The sequence below is a fragment of the Perna viridis genome, chromosome 2, assembly GCF_037379345.1.
Source record: "Perna viridis isolate PV_CMFRI_1.1 ecotype Kerala chromosome 2, ASM3737934v1, whole genome shotgun sequence".
NCBI classification, from domain to species: domain Eukaryota; kingdom Metazoa; phylum Mollusca; class Bivalvia; order Mytilida; family Mytilidae; genus Perna; species Perna viridis.
Genome location: NC_142446.1, coordinates 64,947,992 through 64,974,366, shown reverse-complemented (window position 1 = coordinate 64,974,366; position 26,375 = coordinate 64,947,992). Strand labels below are relative to the sequence as shown.

The window sequence follows — 26,375 nt, the reverse complement described above, 5'->3', positions numbered from 1 at the left end:
AACAACTACTAAGTTCACTACATGTAATTAATCAAGTAATAAATATGACTGATTGATTATTGGGTTTTAACGCCCGAGCAGCAATATTTCAGCAATATTCAAGCGATGAACATGAAATGAATGATAAAATGAACATGAAATGAAGGTGAAATGAAAAATGGGATTGGACACAAGGATAACGGGGTCAAAAAATTTTGATTGCCACTGGAAATAGGGAGAGGTGGGTAGGGTCGAGCAATTTAGCCTTCTGTGGCGGAGCCCTAGGTTCCTACTCCGGGAGAAAACCCGATTCATAATCAAGTCAAGTCCAAAATAAATCTGGCAAAATTGATATTACACTACTGGAGCAGCTGGTACCGCAATGTTTTAGTACAGGCACTTCAACCGAAGTGGTGGATTAAATCTAGGTTTATATTATAGTAATGTTGATCATCGATCATTTCAACAAGATATAGAAGATGCGACTCAAATTATGTAATATTCTGTTTCTCAGATGCAGACTGCCACAAAAAGCATGATTTGCAAAATACCATCACTCACCTCTTTGAAGCTCATATTGTAAAGGCATTTCCTTGTTCATAATCGTCATATGCATTCTTATCAATATGGATTGAATGTGCTTTAAATTTAGTTGCTCATTTGTGGTAAATTTTTCAGTACTTTAACTTTTATTTGCTTGCTTATTTTAACTTTTACAATTTTTAAAAGGTCTCATGTCGAAGAGTATTGTATGATATTTGTAGTTTTCAAAGACTTCGATTAAATTAACACGTGTCATCCAATAACTAATTGTTATGTGTAAATATTATGTATATTGCATGCAGTGCCTATTTATAACGAGTTAATAGGGTATCCACGTCATAACAATATTTGACAATGCAGTTTCCATTTTGCGTCAGGTATGACAAATCCAATGTTTCCAAATCTGGCACCAAATTACAATTATATAATCTTATGATTTTAACTGGTTCCTTTGAAGTTTTTTAAATAGTATTGTCACGGAAGGGATCTTAAGTACAGCACGAATAACGATTTAGATCTGTTAAAGGGTCTGTGGCACTTCAGGAGTATCAAAATCATTTTCAATTTAAGAAAAAAAATAAAATAAAAATTTGCATTTCCGACACATATAGAGTGAAACCTGTCTAAACCAGACCCTGAATATAATCTGAAAAACTTGTCTTGACCGGACACTTTAAAGGTCCTTTCATATAAATGCAATATACTTTGAACCTTAGTAAACCGATGACATGTCTTACCGGATTCCACTTTAAATTCCAAAACAAGTTCGGTTAAAACAGGTTTTAGTGTATACTTTTCCGGATATTCGTTAAATTACTTTATAATTATATAACAATATTAATTTCTAAATGGTCGTCTGTTTCATTTATTCACGTCTTGGCCATGTTCAAGGATTTTGACGTATTTTAATCACCCCACTGCTGACGCTTCGATATTTTTGCCGATATTTGTATCAGCCTGATTTTTGTCCTAAATAATATCTTGAAATTACCAGACCATTTATTTACAACAAAATATCTGGTAACCGAGACGTTTCTTTTATAGTTACAATTATGAAGGATACTACGTATTCTTTTTATTCAACTTTGATTGAAATTATTGTTTTAGGCATTTTATACATAAATCTGCTTACAGAAGCCAAAGAAGAAGTAAATTGTTATAAAACCATTACAGAGTAAAACCTGTTACAACCAAACTAACATAGGACTGCTGAATTTGTTTGGTTTAGACAGGTGTTTGGTTAACAAAGGGTTAAAACACGTCTAAATTTACCCAAGTGGACTTAAAAGTGTCTGTTTAAGACAGATTTTCGGATTATTTATGGTTCAGTTTAGACGGATTTTACTGTATAGCATTAGTAAAACATTCTTCATTAAATTCATTCCATTTATTTGAAGTGTCTCTGCTCCTTTATATTACTAGTCATTTCCTGTATTGTTTTTACTCACTATCCAAAAAAGGGAAAATGAAAGTACAAAATGTGTCTTACATCCTTTATCTAAAACAAGATGGAAATTCTTTGAAGTTGACGATAGATTTTAGATTGTAATGTAAAACGGCACTATTAAAATGTTGAACTGTATGTACTACAGAAAATTTGAGAAAAAAATACTGTAAGCAAAAGTCCAACGTCGATTGAATATAATTTCTCGAACTGTTTACGATAACCACTTACAGACCTATCGATTTCTGTGTAATTTCTCATCGTCCATTTCATCTGATGAGAAGAACTATTATGATAATATAATATATAAGAATAAAACAACCATTTTCAATTTTCGATGTTGTTGATGATATTCAAATTTCTGAACATGAAATTCATACCAACAGGCATATCAGCATCTCAGAATGGTAACTTTCACTTGATAGTACAACTGTAGGTATTTTATACAGTCACCTTAGATTAAGAATGTGAATTTTACCTATATTTTTATGTACATGTATTAAATCGGTCATTCAGGGTAACCAATAGGTGATGATATACTTAATCAACTTCTATATCCGTAATGTTTGCTCTTGTTAGATATATGTATTCCGGTTTTTAGCCACACCAATCCAATTTGCGGTAGTAACTACCGATTCTAAAGGTGAGCACTAATTTTGCTTACGTCATCAAGCATGCTAAGTGTACTTAAGTGGAAGAGAGGAGACTATAGTAGTTATTTCAGCATGTTTGAAATATTTTTTTTTAAAGTTTCTTGATTGAGTACGTTCAAATGATCTACACCCACTCAAGTATGTATGTAATGTACTTTTGTCATTGAATCAAATATGCGTAATTTGACGAAATGTGAAGCTCATTTGAATTTTTTCTCTTTAAACAGACTTGCCATGATGAAACGTCCTGTGGTCAAAAACTGCTTATTGTTCCTGGGAATAATACTTAAATTCAAAACATGCTTCTTACTGTTCATTTTCTGTGTGTGTGTGTGTGTGTTGTACCTATGGCGTCGTTTTGGTGTCCCTGGTGTTATTTTTGCTGTGATTTCTCCTCGTTCGAAGTAACAGATGAATTGTCTTGCTTATGGGATCGACTCAACTTGCATATGTATTGTCTTTTATTTCTATCGTCATTTTGAAATTATCCCGTTTGCCATAAAACAAGGTATATTGTACCAAAATAAATACAAACTCTTTGACACCATCTGAAATAGTTCCATATTTAGAACTACATACATATCGTTACATGTAAGAAGTGTAAATTTAAGTTTTCTATCGACATTATCATCATGTTCAGTGAGCTTTTGTAAACATCTGTGGGGGCGTACATTGTATCTTTTTTCTCTATGAATGTTTGTTGATTTCATAGTCTCCATCTTGCTTTTTGTCTAAATTCAATATTTCATAGAAATTGTTTGTGTTTAAGTGTAAGTATTTGTAAGAATTAGGCAAAATGGGAAAAAATCTGAAACATGCATGTCAAAACCCCACCGGTCTGACAATAAAATATCATTCAAGGATGCTTTCTCCATTTGAAAAGACCATTATTTGATCTCTGCATCATTGGCTTCGTTCAGAAATTTTTCGATTGATTCTTAGAAAAATGAGGCTTTTGACAGAGTTTTCTGCTCTTGAAATGTTCATTTTCAGTGCATTTCAATGAAATTGTAACTCAATGGTCCAGCATGAGACGGAAAATCTTGTCTGTTTTTCTTGATTCTGATTGTGCAAATAGTCAAATTACACTATCAAAATGATTGTTTTTTTTTTATAGTTACCATGTTTCAACTACTGCCTAACTCTGACAGGGACTGACTCTTGACATGTTTGCTATGCAATTGACTCAATATGTCATAACTCCTAAATGATTTCCAGGAAAGCTTATGCATATTTACCTTTTGGTGTGTCTGGAAATTGTCTATTTTCTAAAATATCATCGATTTGGTTTTCGCATTTCATATTGTTCGGTTGGACAATGTGATATTTTACTATTTAAAAGGTAATTTGTTATAATTCTAGACGCTTGAATTAACGAATATGCTATTAAATTTTGAACATATATAATTAAAAGAAATATTGATTGTAATGATAATTGTACGGAAATTTCTCACCTGGAAAAGTATCAAATAAGTTGAATTATTGGTACAAAACATTAAATGTAAATATTTGCTCATTCTGGTGTTAAGAAAACTAATAGAGGCGATCGAAATTAGCATGCGTGTAGAATTTCAATTCAGTTCCAATGGCATAAAAGAACGATTACTAAACAACGTTAAATTTACAGTATTACTTCCGATTAACGGCACTAAATATTTTGCAAGTCATTATTTTATTTACATAGGTAAAACATACATAAAAACTGAAGCAAGAATTTTTTTGTTCCATTACATACATGATACGGCTGCAATAACAAATTAAACTAAAAACATAAAAGACAAAAACAAAAACAAACAAAAAAACAAAAAAACTTCAAGACAAACATTAAAAAAAAAACGCATCATGCGAACAGTTTTAATACCAACATGTCTACTACTTGAAACATGTACACATAATATTTCTGTAACAGAAAATCCAGATTTACCCTAAGCTCCTATAGGAAGTGACTGAAAGGTACTTCACAGCATGGCAGGTTTGCCTCTTTAAAGTAGTTTCGGCCTTCTATATCCACAGATTAAGTCTATTACAATAGGACTGACTAAGATTATTACACGCAAATATAATGATCTTGAACTTGTCAAGTTTAACTTTATTTTGGAACAATGAAGTCGGACCTTAAACCAAAATCCGTCTATTGAAAACGAAATCTGTAACGGATTTAGATTAGGAAGTTTTATAGGTTTAAGGTCTACTTGATTTCTAAACTCAAAGGAGGTCGATTGCTTAATGCTGACTTATATTTATGTACCTGGCCAACAAAACAAACTACTTTGGGGGGACAAGTCCCGATATCGCACGGGATTTGTGTCATTATGAGTTAAAAGCTTTCATGTAGGCAAAATCATTTATTTTTTTTTCAAAATAAATACTTTTTTATTCTGAAGATCATTTTGCAGAAAAGTATTGTCTTAGTCATATTGTTTAAAACATTTTTTTGTGTGTATTTGTATAAAGCAATCTCTTATAATATAGACAATTGGCTTTTCGATTACCATTTTGACAAAATGCGGACGATGCAAAAGATGTGATGAATAGAGGTACATTTACTTATTAGACACAATTTTAAATACTTTCTTCAAGTAAACGTGCTATTTTTTTTTTTATAAACATTTAATTTGCATAACGCTGTAAAGACTAAAACTGATCAACAGGTTTTATTCAAGCTACCTTCTTTCCATATGATAACTTAAGATACGACCATATTTCATAAACAAAGATGGTCAACTCTCTTATATGAAAAAGGTATTCTTATTTTGGTCTCAAATCAGATGACCTAAAAACCTACAAAGTGCTATTTCACGACAACGTGAAGTATTGCTGGACCTTTCAACGCCTAATGAACAGCTCTACATGGTACAGAAATGCTTTCAACGTAAACAGTTTGGTAAGAAGCCAATTCTTTCAATACATACCAAAATACCATGTGATGACCTTTAGGTCGCTCTTTGTTGAAATGCATCTTCAAATTTGGTAATTGTATGGCCCAAACTTTGACTTATATTATTCTTATTATACAAGCAATTTTGGCACGTTAAGTGATAAATATCGTTGTTGACAAGACAACATACAAATTAGGAAGAAACAAACATGTAAACAACTGCTGTGAAGATTAAATCGAATCCGCTTGGTGGCGTACCATGGGATGGGTTATCTATAGATGTTAATACAAGTAGTAAGACCTATTGTACTTTGATAAAGACTATAGAATGATGACCTACACTAAGTACATGTATGCAGGTTTGTTCCATAGAATAATGGGCCCAGTTAGACCTAATGAGGTTGGTAATCCCGCTGTTCTTTTGTGTGTAAAACTTGCATATCATTTTAAACAAAGGCGTAGATGTAGACACGAGTTTCTCTTTGTTGCGGTTTGTTATGAATGTAAATAGCTTGGTTATTTGTTTTTTTTTCTACCCCAATGGAATTCGACAGGACCGGTCATCTTTGTTAAAAACCAAGTACTTGAACATGATTGTTTGCGAATAAGTACAAGTAGGCATGTGGGTTGTTTGCAGGTCTTTATGCACTATTTCATCAAAAATGCTCTATCTCTGAAAACAATTACAAACGTTGAAAGGGAAGAATATTCCTTGAAGTAAATATATGAGACACGACTTCAATCATTTTATCCTTTATTTCAATAAATATATAAAACAAAAGGCAATAAATATACTGTGATATTTAGTACAATGGTTTGTTGATGCATGTAAGTAGCACTTTAAGGTAAATAAATGAAGATACAGTAAAACGTATAGTCACAAAGACCTCATAAGTTCTGATTCTCTCCCTTTGTTCCATTGACAAGAAAAGACAATCTTCAAACCGTGATACAATTGTCTGATATCACACAAACTATCCGGATTAAATACAGAGTTCCAATGCTCGCATGGCGTTGATTTTTTATGACCTTGCGATATTGGCGGACTTAAAAACTGACCAGCCCGCGTCTATGACTCAACAATATGCTTGGGTCAAGTATGATAATGGAATAAAATATATGCGTTACAAACATCGAGGTCTGTCCTTAACATTGACTGGTTGTTTTCTGTAATTTCAAACATTATTCCATGTACTGTGATTTTATTAATTTAGTCGGAATGTCGAAAGTAGTTTTGAGATTTCGAAAACAAATCTTGTACCAGTTATATTACGAGTTTCAACGTTCGTAAATTTCGGCCATATACATCTTTGTCAAAATAAAAACATCGCAAACAATTTATAAATTAATCGCAATTCGTAAAATTCTGTATCAATGTTGCTAGTGTTCTTTTTGTAGCCGCATCATTTCTCTAGGTCTCAGATTTTATTTCTAAAGTTCTGGGGGAAATTATGAAAAGCTGCCTCTTACTACTGTAAGTTACTTTGTTTATTTTACTCACAACGGATAAGAAAAAGAAACTAACGGACAATGTATAAAGAAAGTGACCTAAATTCCAACTTTCAATTCCTATGACCCCGACGTACAAAACTTTCGTTGTCATATATGAACAGTCTAGACATGAAGATACATGGTAATGGATTCAACATGGAAAAGAACATGTAAGTAAATGTATATATAGACATTTTCTAATGGTTCATGTAGAGAACACTTGTCGAACATGCTTCTATAATGTGAGGTATAGACTTTTGTGAACATTACATAGATCGTTTTATAATTTATATTTCTGTGTCAAACAAGATGTTCTTGTCGGTAAATGCATTTATGGCTATAATTGCTGTGGTAATTACCTTCATGAACGTGAATGAATTTGTAAAAATGGTTTTGTACTCCTTAATAATGTAAATATAATTTAATTTAGAGAACCTATATGAGGATATTTTCCATGTAATGCTTGAGCAGTCACAATGCACGATGCTCTGTTTTAGTTATTTTATATAATGTATGCATTGTATTTTCTATAACTTTTCTAAAATTCATGGTCGGTTTTACAATTTGAAACGAAGGAAATAGCCATTCGAAATTACCTAGTTTTTTTTTAAAAATATCATATTGGAAATCGACTTGAAATGGCAACTTTGGCGGAATTAGGGGAAAGTTACATGACCTTTAAGCATCATACATAAAAACTAGAAAAATGTACAGTTTTGTCAGAGGTAGCCGATCCTTCAGAATTTGAGGATTTTCTAGAATGATTTGATTTGTCTGAATTTCGTCTATCAATATCCATTGTTTTATCTAGCACTGGGGTGGAGCAACCAGTCACTTCCAAAATAATTGTATTCCCATCGTGGTCACGTGTTTCCCATCGAGTATCAGAAAGAGGCTTACATATATTCGGAAACAGCGGCACAATGTGTCCAACTTCCGCTACTCGGAACTGTAGTTTAACACAAGCAGGAGGATGAGGTTTTGTCTCACCACCAAGCTTCTTTAAAGCAAATTGAACGTCATAATGAATGTGAGTATGAACTGTAAACAGACAAAAATCGTTCCGGTGTAATTCCGGATCCGAACCAATTATTAGTTTATAAAAGCGCACCATATCAGTCCAATTGTCTTCGCTTGTAAATACAACAAATCGTATATGTTCCTTTCCGTAATGTACTTGTCTAACTGCCCAAAGAGGTAGATCTTCTGATGTATAGTAGAAGTCCTGACTGTTATATGGATACGGGTTAACTCGCCCGCGTGAAACATGCTCCGAATGATGGAATTTCCATGGCGACTTCTCGAAATGTCTTTTAGCACCCTGAATTCGTTCGCAACCCAGCATTCCCTCTTCATGTAGAAATATCATGACGGAAATGCTTGGTATTCGAGATGTATAAACGTCAATATCGTTTTCTGCATTTTTGTTGGTGTCAGTCATTTCCGACACCTTGACAACGTGTAAATCCGGATCTACCCAATCTATGACGGGTTGATATATATCCATCATTGGATAAATCTCGTGAGAGTCTGTTAGGCATTGTATTGTCATGCGATAGGGGTCGCTCAACATAATGGAGTCTGTATCTGAGGTTCCTGACAGACTAATGCTCTCAGCCTCCGTCTCAGACCGCATGGAACTGAACGATGAGATACTGCTCCCTGCAATATAAAAAAGACAAATAAGAAAGTGAAAACAGGGAAACAGTTAATATTTCCATAACACATTGTAGAATGTATTGTGAGTGAATTTGTACTCGTTGTAAAAGATTGAAATGTAAAAATTGTGAAGCATACAAACAGATTTCGAAACAATAACAAGTATGATTTTACTGAATTGTACAAGTCATTACTTAATGCATAGACTGACTACACTTGAAAACTGTCGTGGTAGTGGAATTGCCCGCATTTTACATAGACAACCACTTCACTTGTTTCTCCCAAAGACCAAAACAACAAAAACACGAGAAACATAAATTTCACTTTCCGTTGGAAGGAAATTAATAAATTCTCTTTTATTTCTAATTATATATCAACCGAAAAAAAGCTTCCTTTCATTCTATAGAAACCTTTATGCAGTACGGGAGAATAAATTAAAACAGAAAATATTTAAAACCAGTTGATCAATGCTAACTTCTATCAAAAAGATTATTCTATAAAGGAAATTAGATTTTAATTATAGTTAGTTAACAATTCATGAACAACGTCGACGGAAACACGAAAAACTGATCTTATCGTTAACAAATAGTTCTACAAGAGAATACATTTACATGGTGGAAATTGGTAGGATTGATTTTTCAATAAAAATCAAAGAATCGTTTAAAGGAGGAGGAATCCTTACACGTAAGCGCCATCATGTCTACTAGCGAGATGCATGCAGCCATTTGATGTTGAAAAGTTGCATCAATCAACTTTTTAGTGCGTTAAAAAAATTGTTCTATGATTTTCTATATATTATACATTGTATTTTAAATACATGTAAAGTATAAATCTTATAGTCATTTCATTTTTTATACATCTAACACAAACGACAGGCCGGTATGGAATTCAGAAAGAATTACACTTGTAAAAATACATTTGTACAAAGAGCTTAACTCAGATTATTCAGTAACTGCAATACAATGTATATCCACCCCCCCCCACCAAAAAAAAAAAAAAAAAAAATAAAATAAAATAAAATAAATATTCTAAGTATATATCTTCATGTTAATGATATCAAACTAAAGTATGTTTTGGTCTTGTATGTTTCATTAATGAAAACGTTAAATTTATAACTGACCTTCCAAACTAATCTTCTACCAGCTTAATGCCATATGGCAGAATATGAGAGAGATATGTTTTTAAAATATCATTATTTCGTAGTAAATGTATATTTCTTACAGATGGTGATAGCTATCTTAGTTGTTTAAACAGATGGAGAAACTGCATTTCGGCATCTGAAGAATTCCAGTTTCAATATTAGATTTCAAAACTAAGCGGTAACGTAAATATACTTGTGTTTATAGACATGGATCTACATGTAGCACTTAAAATCAGAATGAAGATACGTATGTGTATTGCTGTAAGTATCAGTCTCTGACAGAATCAGGCAGAGGGTGAAACATGGTACGAAAAACCCCATCATTATAAAGGTGTAAATTGACTATTTGCACCATCAGAGTGAAGGAAAACAGACAAGATTTTCTTTACCATTTTTGTAAATTGAGGTATAATTTCATTGATATGCACTGATAATGAGCACATCAAGAAACCTATTTTTTTTAATATTCAATTGAAAAATTTCTAAGCAAATCCAATGATGCAGAGATCAAATAGTCACTGTGATCTTTTCAAATAGTGAAGACTTCTGTGAGTGAAATAATATTGTGAGATCGGTTGGTTTTTGACATGCAAGTTTCTGATTTTTCCCATTTTGCCTGATTCTTACAAAAACTTACACTTTAAATATTTCATAGGTGTTGTATTTTTCTTTGTGTACTTTTTAGTAACTGCGGGTTGTGCGACTTGTTTTTTCTCTGTTGTCTCTTGAAATTAATAGAATAATGTCAAGGATTTTCCCTATCTTGTCACTTGGGTGTTGCTTTTTTAACCCTTTATATAGATTTTGTTTTTTTAACCAAAGAAAAACAAAAAAAAAAACAATGATTTGGCACTGGTTGCCATACAAGCTAAAAAAGGTGCATGGTATTGTGTGATACCGTGCAATACTTTTCTTAGAAACCTTAATGAAACCAAATTCATAGGAGATTTGTTATGTGAAACGAACGACAAAAAAAGGACTTAAAAAAGAGTTAGGCAATACAGAATTCCTGAGTATTCGGACGAATCTTTGTACTGTCGCTGACCTTTCACAGGTGCACTCGATCAACAATACACTAATAAAAGGAAAATCATATCTCAAAAGGTGTTGCTTCCTTTGTTAAATTATCTATGGCTTGTTCTTTTAACAGATAATGAGTTTTCTGTGATTTTTCAAGTAATTGTTTTAAAAATAAATATGATTTAAAAGACGTTGTTGGTGGTCTATTAGATGACTCACTCCACTGTTAGAGGGATATTTAAATTTATAAACCGTTTGGTATAAAAAAAAAATCAAATTACTAGCGAACACATCTTTTTCTTTAGGAATCGCGTAGTAATGTCTGGGACAGGGACATCGCATACACCAACCACAAATTAAGCATGGCAAAAATCAGATATCAAAAGAAAAACGGATGGTACATAAAAGTTATTTTTGAATGAGTATACTGCTGTTTTATGGCACTTAACAATATGTCGTTGTTTGTTGTTTCTAGATCTTCATAGTTAAATATTTTGACGGACAACATCCAAATATCTCAATTAATGATTCTATTTTTATTTTTGGAGAAAATCTCCAAAATCAGAGTGTCATTTTGAGTGCTTATTTCTATTTGTAAATTTGAAACAGCTGTATAAAAAATTTATAAATAAAATGTAAAATGACAGAATGTTGGTAAACAAATATTTCAAAAACACTGATTGAAATCAAAACGTATAAATTAGGGACATTAATTAAGTTGCAAAGTGTCTTTTTAGAGAGGTACACTAAATTAAGGTACAAGACTATTTCAAATCATACAGTGTGTTCGGTAGATTCGAAAGAGATGGTCCACAGGTTGGAACCCCCATTGAATGGGTTTCTTCTTTTGTTAATTTGAGCTATAAGTAGTCTGGAATCCCCTTTTCTCCACCCCTGGTACCTCTCAAAGTGTAATATGGCTGCAATTAAGACTTCAGCCTTATTTTATTAATGGGTCTTTCTTTGAAAGTTTCTTATACATACCGTCATTGGAAGAATTTGATGCTGATGTTGAAAGGCTTCCTCGACGGGATCTGGAAAATAAATAAATCGTAATTAGTACAAACATACACAGATGAAATACAAAACAAATTAAAAAAAACTTAAGTATCATATCTTTTGCGGTGTGTGTTAGGAACCAAAATCAGAAGGGGTGTTCATAGTGGTTTCCGCAGAACCAAATTGTTACAGTCATAAAAAAAAATCATTACAAAATTATCTCCAGCCTGCGAATATGATTTAATTTACAAACTTTACTCCAGGCCTTCACGTGATTATCCATGTCGCATTCCTTTTCCATAGAAATACGACCCTTTACGTTTTTCTTTCGTCAAGATATCTGTACATAAGTCATGCAAGAAAACATCCTAGTAATATATATGTGCGCTATGAATTAACCTTTGATTTTTATCAGCAGGTGCTGCTAAAAATGATGAAAAATGAGCACTTGTCACGAAAAATAATTTAGAAACCACAGAGTGAATGGTTGTCCATCTGCAAAAGAAAAGGTGGGAAAGTTTAATCTTTCACAGTTTCCCCGTTGTTTATTTTGAATTTTAACGAGTTTATGTTTAATAAAGATTTATTTAAACAAACAGGGTAATTCAACGAATAACCTTTGAGCAAAAATGTATTAAGCGTGTAATATTTATATGGTTTCGTGAGAAATGATTATAACAACATGTATGCAATAATTACAAACGCATGTACATGTATATTGCAATTGGTGGGCAAAGGAATCTGTATGATATAATGAATTAGACCCTTCTCATGTATTATATATTACTTGAGAGTGCACATCAAAATCCCGTCCATTTTAGTTGTTAAATAAAATGGTCCAAGTGATGATAAGATTGAAAGGGCTGATCACGAGATTATAAGCAATAGAATCAGCTATGTACAAGTATATGTAAAACATATGTATGAACTTTTCAAAAACAGCGTTAAGAATATAAATTTATCAATTTGCGTTTGTAGCACAACGAAATTAAGGGCATAGATAATTGATGAAACAAAGGATTGTTTTTCTTATTCCTAAAGTTTAGTATACTAACAAATATTACTGTACAGAAAGGACATCAAGCCCTTTTCCAAATAGCATACAGGTGCCCAGGCTACAGAAGTAAGTTGTATTGTTGTTATAAGTGTACAGGTACGTTCAAACAAGTTACATGTAATACAGAAATTCCTTTTTAAGAAAAATCAGTTTCAGAAAAATATTATTTGCGAAGCCCCGTCACCCTACACTTGTTTTTGAGTGTTACATGTACATATACTTGCTCCTAAATTGTAAGCGAAAGTATAACGGACGCACAGACAATAAATCGTCAATAAGTCCTTTCTTTTATCGGTTCACTTTCCAAATCTTAAGTTTAATTAGGCTAAAATTTTAAAGCACAGAAAGTTTGAATAATGATATCAATAATCTCAATGTATGTTTCATTTCCGGTCGTAAAGATTCAAAATTATTTTAGGGGTTCACTTTTATTCACACACGCTTTATAGACACGCCATTACATTAAATTGCGGAAAATGTTGTTTTTTCCTTTTTTGTTGTTCTTTACATGTTCGTCTCGTCTCACTTACACCAAAATAGTTAAATGCAGTACAAAATAAAACCTCAAACTAATAACAAACGGCGATAAATCAAACGTGCCTATATATGCTGCATATGAAAGCAGCGGTAGGTATTTTTTAGAAGAATTGACCCTTATTTTTCTGTTTGCCTGAACATGACAATAAATCAAACACGCCAGAAGCAATCTAAACGTACAATTTACATGTACGCATCCTGGCTTTCAGTTTTTTTTCTTGTGTGTTTTATTGACAATTTCGTTGCCTCTCACTTACATAAAAAAAACAAAAAAAAAAAAAACTGTACAAAACAAAGCTTCCAACTATTTCTGCATGAGCAAGCAGCGGCAGTTTATCTTGGATTGATTGTCCCTTACTTCTTCCGTTTGCATATACGCATGTTAATAAATCGAATCTTTCTTCTGTGAAATGCGTATAAAAGGTGCTAGTAGCAATACAAACGTACAATTTACTTGTACATGTACGCATTTTGGCTTTACGAATAGTTTACAGTGTCTTTATCTTGCTACTTCAAGAAACAGTGGCATACACATGGCAAATCAAATCTTTCTTCTGTACAATGCATCTAAATCGTACCAGAAGCAATCTAAATGCACTAAGTATATGTACGCATCTTGGATTTACGAATAGTTTACAGTGTCTTTAGCTTGCCTCTTCTAGAAGCTGTACATGACAGCAGTAATACATGTAGTTCATGTTCAGTTGATGACTATCGTTAATTGTTTGAAAAAAACGAGCCTTAAACAAACTGTTTCATTGAAATGACTGTTTTTCGAAGGTCAGAAAACAAGACATTTGAGTTCAAATAGAATAACAATGCGGGTCTATAAATGTACACAACATATTTCGACGACCAAAACAGACCCTACAAAATACACAGCAAGGGATTTTGCAAAGTTAGCGAATAACTGTCATCGCATAAACAAGTAACAAGTTCAAAGACATTTTTATCACACACCAAAAATTTTCTGTATAAAAGTTAAACATTACCCTACCTTCAAATTCCGACCTGAGCCTCGTATTTCCTGTTACCTGTATGTAACTACCTTTGAATAAAGGCACGCAACTTAAACACTCAATAATAATCAAATATTTGAAAAATCAACAAAATCCGTAGTTTACGGTCTAGCTTAAGTCTTTTGAAATTGAATAGGAAAGTCTTAACGGAACTTCCGGACATATAAATTATCACGAATTAATGGGTTAAGTGTCTATCTTCTAATGTACATTACACACAGAGAGAGAAAAAAAAACCAAATTACTTGTATACCAAGTCAGTGGTTTTTAAACAGGCTTTTGTTGTTGTTTTGTTATTTATGTTTGTTATTCGGAGCGTCCTCATTCATAATAAAAATAATAATGTAAATTTTCCTATACTTTTTTTTGACAAGCGTTTCGTGACATGAATAATATTTAAACTTTAATGAGACCTTGAATTGGTAGATTCGTAGTGGTGTATGAATTACTTTTTTTTCACTAGCAGGTGAAGACGTTTTCTGATAAATTTAATGATACATGAATTTAAGCATTAATATATATTAGATGTGCCTTTATTGAATTGATACCCCCATCAATGTAAATGTTCTGTGCTGACAAGGACGACAAAACAATAGAAAGTCAGGTTACTTATATACATACAAGATTCAAACGACCACACAGAATTTCAAACTACAGGGCATAGACACATCTCTTAAATTAAAGAAAATCCCGGTCTATATACGGACCTTTTGCTAAAAAAACAAAACAAAAACAAACAAAAAAAAAAAAAAAACAGAAATAGTTAAGCTAGTGTTGCACATCATGTTGTGACGGCATGCTTACAAAACTTTATGTGTGTTAACAGAAGTAAATGATAATACAATGGATCATAGAAGATGAAAGGAAGAACCGCTTGAGGTGTTATGAAATCCTTAAATACTGTACCAGACGACTCGACAATCTCATTGTGTTCGCGTAAGGTGCACATGTTATATTTTCCAATGAACAGACAGATTCTTTTGTTTATTTACATGCACAACATACCTAGATAAGCTTTCTAAGGACTTCGGTAATCCAAGGAAGTAAATTGCCAGCCATTTTAAAAATCATTCTAGTAGCTCTGAGTGTTAGACCTAAGCCCCGATCGATGAAGTATGGCACATTAAGCTCATTCCTGATAATCCAATTAATTCTAATCAGATAGACCCGTTATATATTGTTTTCAGCAATGCTGGCTTCAGAGACATTATTGCTATTGTTAAATTGAAAATCAGATAGCGCTTCTACATACGATGTCGATTTCTATTCAACTTTGAAACCTTTGAATCTTTTAATGGATTTATGCCATTCATTGCGCTGTCATTGGATTACAATAGAATGTTTCTGGCTAATCAAATTTACCTTAATTTTTTTATTGTTGAAGATATAGATTGATAAAATCCAATTAACGAAGAGGCTTATGACCTTTATATGTTTATGAAAAATAGAAGGTTGGAAAAGTAAGAACATCGAAGTGCCTGATATCAGTATACAAAATATAACAAAATAAAAAAACACTTTAAAAAGAGAAAAAAGCAAAATTCAAGCTATACATAGCAAAAAAAAAAAAAAAAAAAAACTGCAATGTCCACACAAGCAAAAACAACCAAGACATTTACTACCACGGGGTAAATTCGACAGCTCATAGTGTGTGAGCTGGTCCTGCGTCTGACACGAGACTCGCTATGGTTATGTTCGATGAAGGGGGATAGAGAACATAATCTACATAAAATTATCTTTGTAATAGCAATACGAATACCGACACTGCTATCAGATTTCCATTTATTAAACTTGGAATTGTTTCAAAAAGCACCAAAAAGAGAATTGCACCTGTTTGAAAACACCTTGAAATGGAATGTGACAAGACTTGTAGATAGATATGGGTTTATTACAAAAGAAAATTTGAGTATTTTGTTTCTTGTTATAACAGCTTTTGTTATGTATGGTCGGCAATCCTTGAAACCAAAAGATATTTCCACTATACAGTAAAGTTGGCAGTATAATACAAATCCTATGGCCTCCTGTTCTGTGGGTTTAACTAACCTCCAAAACAAAAAGACTTTACACTATACATTCAGTCGAGTTTTAAGAGCCTTTTGTTTTAGAAACTATATTGATTTCGTCGCTGACAATATTTGAGACAGACCAATAACATTGAACTTTGTTTAAGGTTACCAAGCATGTAAGTGTCTATGTCAGTCTTTTAGGAATGAAATCGATTGTTCAAATCGAAACGAGGGGACGTCAAGTTCTACCAAACGAACAAATTAGATTCAGGATTTTATAGAACGGTTTACATGCATACATCGTAGTTTATTGAAGATCAACCAATGGGTGGCCTTTGGCTGACATTTTCATACCGGTGGGGTTGTTGTCTCCTTGACATCATATACACCGTACCTATTCTCGTTACATATATACATACATACATACATACAATTGTACATACATACATCATTTTGTATTCACATCATCAAGAAAGGGTCAAGTACTCATATGTATTTGACCATGCATATTTAGTGTCACTATTTGAGTTTATTCTAATCTTCACACTTTTAATTACCAGTCTGAGTACTTGTTTCAATCTTCGCTAGTATTTCACAAACGTTTTCAAAACATTAATTGTGACTTTTGTCAGTAAAACATGGCTTTATATGTACATGTACAAGTCCCAACTTTTCTAACAAATAAGATTTTACAAGTACATGTACATGTATGTACATTTTTAATATGGTACATGTATATTGCTTAATAGAAGTGTTCAGGTAATTAAACATTATGTCATATCGTTTTACAATGTATCTTTAAATTTCAATTACAATCCCATGAATTCATGAATATTCGTGACTGAACGTGCCAAAACAATATTGGAAGAAGGTTGATGATAGTTAGATAGTGGTCTCTTATTTCTTATTCTTGTGGCAGGGTCGTTGTCAATCTCTACCCAGAGTTACCGGTCATTCTCTCCCTTACATACTCTGAGAATCTGCTGTTGTATCGAGAACTTTATCCCAAAAACGTGAAACAGTCTGTTATTTTGATATGTCGGGGAGGGGATGGGGAGGGGTGAAGGCTTTTTTTCAAACTTACGAATCACATATGTACTAAATGCATTTCACTCATTTACTCAATCATTAACTAAACTCTGGTATATAAAATTGAAATTTAACTTCAATATCCGTAGCGAAAGTGAAGTGCACAATGACTATATACAAAGGTTCAAGCGACCGTTAAATAGAATCCAAATATTTAAAAACGATAAAACCCCCTAACCGTTACAAATATAAGCCATTTAATAAAATTTATCACCTAAGAGTTTAACATTTGAAATTAAAGTCCACAGCAACATGTAAATACTTGCTATAAAATTATCATTGAATAAATATATAAGCTCCTTATAAGTATTTACAATTTAATTTTCTATCTTAAAATGGGAGCTACGTTGAATTGTGTAGACACACAACAGTAACATGCTCGTTTAATAAACTTAATGCTTCTCTATTGCTAGGCTTATTGTTAAGTTCTTTTCAATTTTATGGTTCTTTGTTTGGCAAAGTAGGTAAACTTTCGGGTTAGATTCATGTTTCAGATTAATGAAACTTGGCATCTGTGCAGCTTTTAAAAGTCCGTATATTGTGATAACTGTCTCAATAAGTTTGTTTTGACATATGTTAAAATTGAGAGGAGAATTTGTCATCATTGTGACATAAAAATGGGGGTCTGGTAGGTCACAGTGCAGTCTGTCACTCATTTTAATGAAATAAATGCTAAAATGAATTGCATGTAAATGTACACAATTGTATACATGTACATTGTACAAGCAAATCCATAATAAACTCGTAATACCTTAAACTAAGGTATATAAATCGAACAGTCGATGGAAGCATGACATACATGTACATTGTATCATGTCCTTGACGGTAAAATTCAAAGATCTTTTATCAAAGCAGTTTTATGATTGTAGTACTTGTGATCGAAAATTTGCGTTACATGTAGCACTGCAAATCAATGTTGTTTGCAATTTGACATTTAATTTAACTGAAAACAGACATGGAAGAACAAAAAGAAAGTTTACCAATTCCACCGCAACTTTTACAAATGCAACTTACAACAGAACCAGCAGTTTCTTATATCTTTTTTATTATGTCTTCGAAAAACTCTTAGTCTGAATTAAGCTATGTTACATCATTTTTTAAAATTTACATTATTATACAAGTTTGAGCCTTTCTTGCTATGCACTTGTTATATAAGAGTCCATTTCTGTGGTAAAAGTGTATCAGTTGTAAAATTACATGTACAAATGTAAGCTGAAAGGTTATGTCTTTGTAAAATATATAGAACAGTTTATGAACAATCCCACAGATATTGTTCATTTAAAAAGGTTATATCTCATAGATCTACACAAAATATAGGTAGTCAAATTACTTTAGTAATTGTAAGGGTGGTTTGCTATTAAAATTGGGGTTGTGAGTCGGCATGCTCAAAACGATCGTTCGATCTTATCAAGATCTCAAATAGAAATTCAAATTTCTTTCTTGTATTTCACAGCGAGATAATGGGCATGGAAAAAATAAGATAAGTAAAAAATTCAGTGATTTTTAATAAAGAGAAACGGAAATCGAATTCAACAAAGGAACAATGGGTTTTGTTAGTAACAATTGAAATCACGAGAAATTTGTGTTATCAGTTCTGCATTGGTGTATCGGTTTTCTTATTGTAAAATATTTAGCTTTGTCTCTACTTAAACGTTACAATGAAAACCGAATTCTTTTCACAGCATTTCTTATCAATAATTCACAGCTTTCGTAATTGTAAAATTGTTTTGTCCAGAAGCACAATCCACATCCAAAATGGCAAATCAGATTCGGAATCCATTCATTACGATTTACAATAAATATAATATAAAAGTAACAAGATCACAATTTTCGCTATTTCGCACCTGTTCTATACGAGGTTTTAATAATCAGCGATTTCAATACATGAACGTCCATAATTGGGCTTTTAACAGCTTTTTACGGTTCTTTGGAGATTGTATCATTAGAACATAATAAAGCAAGTACTTTGTCAGTAGATTTATTGGTGTGTCATTGAGGAAAGAAATAAACTTCGGAGGCCTAAAGTAAGCAAAGTACTCTATAAAAGTATTTAGCGTATGTGAGTGTATAGGTTACGTTGACATGGACTACGTCCGTGGGAAGGAAAACTAGTACATGTACATGTAGTTAGCTAGGTATACTTGTACATGTATGAACATCAATTCATCAGAATACCGTGGGATGGTCTTAATACTGGGCCATAAATCTCTTCTCTGGAATGTTGATTCGCATGTCGTTTTTTTCCCCTCCCAATCGAAATCTAAGCATTACACATTGTTAAAACTGGACCTGAAAAATGATTTCCAAACCATGTCATAACAACATATAAATGAACATACAGTCCAAACTCATACTATAAATGTAAAAGGAGTTTATGAATAGGACCAGCCTTACTAAAAACTGAATAGCAGCCAGGCTTCTCGTTATTATAGGAATATCCTTACTAAAAACTGAATAGCAGCCAGGTTTCTCGTTATCATAGGAGTATCCTGACTAAAAACTGAATAGCAGCCAGGTTTCTCGTTATCATAGGAGTATCCTTACTGAATAGCAGCCAGGCTTCTGGTTATCATAGGAGTATCCTTACTAAAAACTGAATAGCAGCCAGGTTTCTCGTTATCAAAGGAGTATCCTTACTAAAAACTGAATAGCAGCCAGGCTTCTCGTTATTATAGGAGTATCCTTACTAAAAACTGAATAGCAGCCAGGCTTTTCGTTATTATAGGAGTATCCTTACTAAAGGCACAATATCAGCCGACCTTCTCGTATGCTTTCTCCGTTATTATCGGTCATCACAAAAGAAAACAAAACTAAGCTGAAGTACGTAAAGGAAATGCATGCATAACAAGATGACCACAAAAATGTCAAATCAAGCAAACTGATTTAATTCATGTTATCGTAAATTCAACAAATTGAAAATAAACGAGAATATAATTGTTCCCTTTGAAGGAAATTCTAGTGTTGATCGATTAGACGTTTATTATGAAACTTTGATAATAAAGAGTTGTCATATTTAATGTATAGTCATGTATCAGGATTATCAAATACTGGACCAATAAACCAAGTTGATAATGAATAACATTGACTAAAAACAAGGTAATACAGGTGTGAATTGTACCTTTGAGCGTAACGATATAGATATATTATAAGTATTTCTCCACAGCTTGATAACGGGGCCGTTCACGGTTTTTGTGTCGAATCTAGACTGGCCCCTGGGCTTTCAATAGTTGTTAGTCTCAAGTACATCGAGAATGAAATAAAGATTATAACTCATGCGGAAATGGATAAATATTTACTAGTAAACTGTCTTGTTAAACTTACATTTATGTGTTCAATTAGACGATTGGTGGACCATGGAAGATAGAAATCGTGACTCTGGAGGGACACAAAGCAAATCGAAAAATTAAGAAAACAGGCATCTATACGAATAACATCGCATTTCTAGTTTTTATACTTTTTGCGATCAACTGGTAGCACATTTGAGATTAAATGCATGAAGCCCATGCATACATGTATGATTATAATGAGGAACAGGATATCTTCTATCTAGGGTCAAACAAGACCAACCTAGCACATCAAGTACATTGTCAATAACACAAATTAACTACATGTAAAAGAATACACCCAAAAACAAAGAACAATAAGTAACCCAAGACTCAACTCAGAATATCATTATACTGATATTTTCCTGCCTATTCCGCTCTCCGTTATCCAATACGTGTAAAAACTACCGTTATATCGCACCAAGAGAATAAAATATGAATCTTTCGTGTACCATAGTACGAAGATCGCAACCAGATAGCATCGTATTAACAACAGCTACGACTTATCTAGCAACATGAACTTGTGCATCTTTTAAATACAGACGATAGTATCGACTTCTGCATTTGTACTACAGCAAAGAACACACTTCATACATACAATGTACTTGTTTGTTTATGTCACGATTCGTTTCTTGCTTTTTGTTTACAAGAGTTTAATTTTTGCACGCGTCTTTAGAGTTTGGTGCCAAAGAACCTCCCAGTTATTGTTCGATTTTATTCCTATTTATTTACTTCATCGAATTTCATTGTTATACTTAAATATGCATTTTAAATGATTTTGATATTCTAAATTCGTTTACCTGATAGATAATTCAATAAATAGGTATAGGGTTACAATTCATTCAAAGTTTTGGAAGAACATTTAATCATTGTCTAGTGTTGTTAGTCAATTTTGATTATCTTAGTTTATCTTTGACAGTCTGTCGTAGATAGAATTATCGAGGACGTCTAGCTCATCCTGAGTTTCTTCGCCTCGCACACTAACTTAACAGTGTCGCGTCCGACTAAGAATATCGTTTTGCGATATCCACCCTTTTTTGACAGTTTATTGTGATTCTATCTAGAATTACAATAAACAAACTTTAAGAATAGCCCAAATATAACCATTTTTACGTACACGTAGCTCAACTACATTTGTATTCATTCTTAGGTTCAATGCCCTGCATGCAATTTGACAGTATACCCTCAAGCTCAAATATTGTTTTAAAAAATCCACTGAGCACTTGCCAGATTATTGTATACGATGTATGTAACAACGATCTAACAAAGACGTTTCATTAGGGTAATGTGCATTAGGACACTAAACCGGACTTTTGTTACACTAACACCAAAACGAAAAGTTGAACTTTATCGAATACATGTAAAATAGCCTGTTTGAGAAGACCAAATTTAAATACGGTTCTAATTCAAAACTAATTCACTCCATCACGAGGGCAATTCGATAGAAAATATTATGATAATTTTACAAATAGAACAGATTGAACTGTCAACAAATTTCAAGATAATATTTATATTTCGCCCACTAAATGATATAACCTCTTGATTTCAAACACATATTCTTACTTCATTTCAAAAGTATCCATTACAAAGAAAACGAACGCACCTGAACATACATACACTATGAATACACGACATATTTGTTCGCAAAACCTTTGTAAGATTTGTAATAAAAACACTGCTATAATAGAGGTGTATCGGCCTACATACATAAATTTGTTATCTATTGGTACTTGTATTGAAATTGACAATCATTAAAGGGTTTTTAAAGATCAATTGTGTAAATGCACTCAACAAAATTTATATCGAAGTTCGTATAAGTTTTTTTTTTCAAACATAGATTTTTATTTCAAACAATTGTTTAAAGCATGTTAAAAACTTAATTGAGTTCAGGAGGAAAGAGGACCAAATTGAATATATTCATCCGTTCGAGGCTTCGGTAGTACTTACAAATGTTGACATGCATAAGAGATAAAAATCTTCAAATACAGTTAATCGAACCTCTTGATAATAATGGAATGGCAAAAATGGTTTTATGGCTATCCGTATTACATTTATACTTCAGTGTAAAATAAAACTGAAACACGTTGTTTGATCGTTCTCATAATAAATGTAGGTCATATTTTTCTCAAGAAAATGCTATTGGTACCACAAAGTCAATTTAAAAAGTAAGATTAAAATTAATCTGGTGCATGGGATTATCGGATTATTAATAAAATCATAATTTACGACTTGTTAAAAATAAACAGATTTAATAAAAAAAAATTAAACAGATTAGTTTTACTGTACCCGAAGGTGAAATTAAAAATACAATCTTAAAATAGAGCTCTTGAATCTAAAGTGCTCTTTTAAAGATAAAACACGAACTGGATTGTATTTGTAGAGTATTATGAAGGTCTGACTTAATACTCTCTCTGACATGTGAACTTTTGTGATACATCAAACAATAACAAATTATAGTTTTCACTTTTATTTTAAAGTAACGTATGCGGAAAGAAAAGGAGATAAGGATACAAATGTATAGAGACAAATAATAGAAAGAAAAAGGGGGGTATATATTTTATGGTTTATATATCAGAGTAAAATAATTTAAAGTGAAGGATCCTTCATACCCAGTTTAAAATTGAAATGTTCGTAAAATGCTTGAGATATCAGATATTGAGAAACTTTGGGAACTTCCTACATGTACATGTAACCATATGCTGGCAAACTCATTTGCAGGTGAACATACAATCATCCACCAGTCCTATAACTTCTGATATATGACTTCATGAAAAATGGAGTTTGACATATACATATACGGTCTATATTTTACACAATAGTATTGTAATAAAAAATAACATCATATATTACTCACCTATAATCCCAACAAGGAAATTTGCCTTTTGCAGATTTTGATTTTCGTTTCTCGTAATTCCTCTTCACGTATTCTTCCATATCCAAAAAACACAAATACTCTATATGATGTTATATTCCATTACTACAGAGAATTAACAAGATTCTGCTTAATTACAAGCACTACAGAGATTGTGATTTACTCCCCTGACAGTTGATGAAACTGACAATGCTCTCTACAGGAACAATCGATTTTGTACGGTGACAATATCCCGGAGTAAATCAGATACATATATTACGGATAAGTAGAGAAATGTCAAGTTTATCACACATCCAGATGTCTATATTCCCTTTTTATGAGCAAATTTCCTCCATATTTTGATATAATGACAATACTCCATAATTGCTTGCAGGTTGTCCTAAAGATGTTTGTTCTGTTGTATTATAATGAACATTTGTAGTTTTTCAATACTATACTTCCATTCACTTCAATTCTTGTATTACTAAATCATGCAGTGTTTTTCCTCCTCGTTTTATTTTCTCATCAACTTTGAATAACCCCCAAAAATACAAATCAATCAAAAGAAGTCATCTCATATATTTATCTTTATAGTTTCACAAAAGTGGAATAACACAATGTACATACGTCTCTCTCTAACTTCAAAGTGAACCAGCGTTTGAGACTATCGAACTTTAAACGTTAGAAATTTAAATTTTACCTGTTAGGATTTTAAAGGTATCAAAAACCCCACTACTATGAACGCGAACGATCGCCCTTGAACCAGGTATACATATCGATTTCATTGCAGGTAGAAAAACATTAAAAGCAGGTAATAAGGCATGTTCTTTTTGATGTTCAATTTTGTAATGTTGCTGAATTAGCGGAATAAATTAATTCAACAATTTATTTCCTGCTTTCAATATGATCAGGAGACTGATGAAAAGAAAATTTGAATAGCCATTTGTTAGATGAATTACAAAGATTTATTGAGATATGGGATGCGTTTTCTAACCTTTGCCATATTTTTTTTAGTTAGATCGAAGAAATAAATGTAGACAATGCGTTTCAACATCATAGTTGTTTGTTCAGAAGTATCCATAAAACTTTCTTAAAAAGTGAATAATTCTTTCAGATTCGCCATTTTAATCTTCCCTTTTTCATAATTCTTTTCATATGGAAAGTTTTTCGTATCCCCGGAAGAGTCCTACTTTAGATTAAATGGTTGTTTACAATAACTGTTTTTTGTTGTTGATTTTTACTCTGTTTTCTGGAATCATTTTTCGTCGATTTGATAAAAATGATATATATTGACCACAGTACGATTGAGGGGGAAACTGGGATCGACTCCCGGCAGAGTCAATATTGGTATAGTAAACAACTTTTCTGGCCAGCAACCGGCATGTACTAAGTATAAAAGTTAGTGACGATTGGTTGTGTTTGGTGACAAACTAGCAAGCACATCGCAAATCCGGCTCAATCTGTTGTGCCATAGGGTGTACATGTAATTCAGCTTGTTGATACATGTATCGTACATGAATTTGATATCTAAAGATATTTTACATGTATTTGATATCTAAAGATATTTTACATGTATTTGATATCTGAAGATATTTTACATATACTTGATATATAATATACTTTACTTGTAATTGTTATCTGACATATTTTAAATGTGTTTGAAATCTTAGATATTTTTGATGTATTTGATATCTGATATATTTTACATGTCTTTGATACATGTAACTGATATATTTTACATGTATTTGGTTTTCTAAGATATTTTACATGTAATAGTTATCTGACATATTTTACATGTATTTGATATCTAAGATGTTTTACATGTATTTGATATCTGATATATTTTACATGTATTTGAACTTTAAGATATGTAACATGTAATTGTTTTCTAAGATGTTTTACATGCATTTGATATTTAAGATATTTCACAAGTTTTTAATATGTGATATATTTTACATGTATCTGATATCTGAAGTATATGACATGTTTTTGATATCTTACAGACACACACAACAAAGAACATGAAATAAACAACATAGCACATACAAAGAAGACCAAAATAAATGACTCCACTAAAATCTAGGAGCATAAACCAGGTGCATCGGTAGGGAAAAAGCGTCCTCTAGTTTTCTAGAAACACCTGCCGAATTGCTCATAAAATGTCACGCCCGGGATAGAGGAAAGAGGAAAGGAATCTTTGACATGGTGAAAAAAATCGGTTCTCATGGTGCAGATGAATACACCAAAACAATCTACGACTTCATAATGACGACAATAAAACTTTCAATCTTGTAGCAACATAACCCTGTTCGAGAAACCTAATTGTAAGAAGTCTAGCACGGTACAAAAAGTTCGCCTACTTTCTGCAAACTCTGTCATAACGTAAACTAGAAGAAAAAAAACTTGTTAATTTCAATAGCCTGAACCCCTCTTCATTCAATATCCGATTTAGAGCCCTTTATTTATGACTTCTTGCAATCTTTCTTTCGAACAATCAGGTTCGGTGACCTCTATATCATGTACATGCATATATAGGAAAATAAATAAAGCAGATATTATAAGGCATAATATACCTTAATTATATATTTTATGTGTGTGTTGTTTCTTGTCACATTCTTTGTCGTACTAGGAATACCACACTCGTACAGGAAGTTACAGATGAGATAAGTTCTAACCCCTCACAAAA

General features: G+C 32.4%; 1 protein-coding gene across 2 annotated transcripts; it reads right to left on the bottom strand.

The window, feature by feature from the left end:
- Window positions 1–6,234: 6,234 nt before the first annotated feature.
- On the bottom strand, window positions 6,235–24,385 carry LOC148626494 (protein FAM124A-like). 2 transcript variants are annotated; one of them, XM_088570525.1, is made up of 3 exons: window positions 23,693–24,385; window positions 11,793–11,842; window positions 6,235–8,650 (listed from the first exon to the last, which is right to left on the bottom strand). In XM_088570525.1, the coding sequence occupies exons 1-3, from the start codon at window positions 23,770–23,772 to the stop codon at window positions 7,674–7,676; spliced, it is 1,107 nt and encodes a 368-aa protein (XP_088426651.1). In that variant the 5' UTR covers window positions 23,773–24,385; the 3' UTR covers window positions 6,235–7,673. The 2 variants fall into 2 exon arrangements, with proteins under 2 accessions (XP_088426651.1, XP_088426652.1); XM_088570526.1 differs by lacking the exon at window positions 23,693–24,385 and adding an exon at window positions 14,399–14,582.
- Window positions 24,386–26,375: the final 1,990 nt, after the last annotated feature.

Excerpts from the sequence above, each read along its gene's own strand:
- LOC148626494 (XM_088570525.1), bottom strand. The coding sequence starts at position 23,772 with ATGGAAGAATACGTGAAGAGGAATTACGAGAAACGAAAATCAAAATCT. Across the intron at positions 11,843-23,692 it reads TTTCCTTGTTGGGATTATAG|ATCCCGTCGAGGAAGCCTTT; the intron begins GTGAGTAATATA and ends TTTATTTTCCAG. Across the intron at positions 8,651-11,792 it reads ATCAAATTCTTCCAATGACG|GGAGCAGTATCTCATCGTTC; the intron begins GTATGTATAAGA and ends TTTATATTGCAG.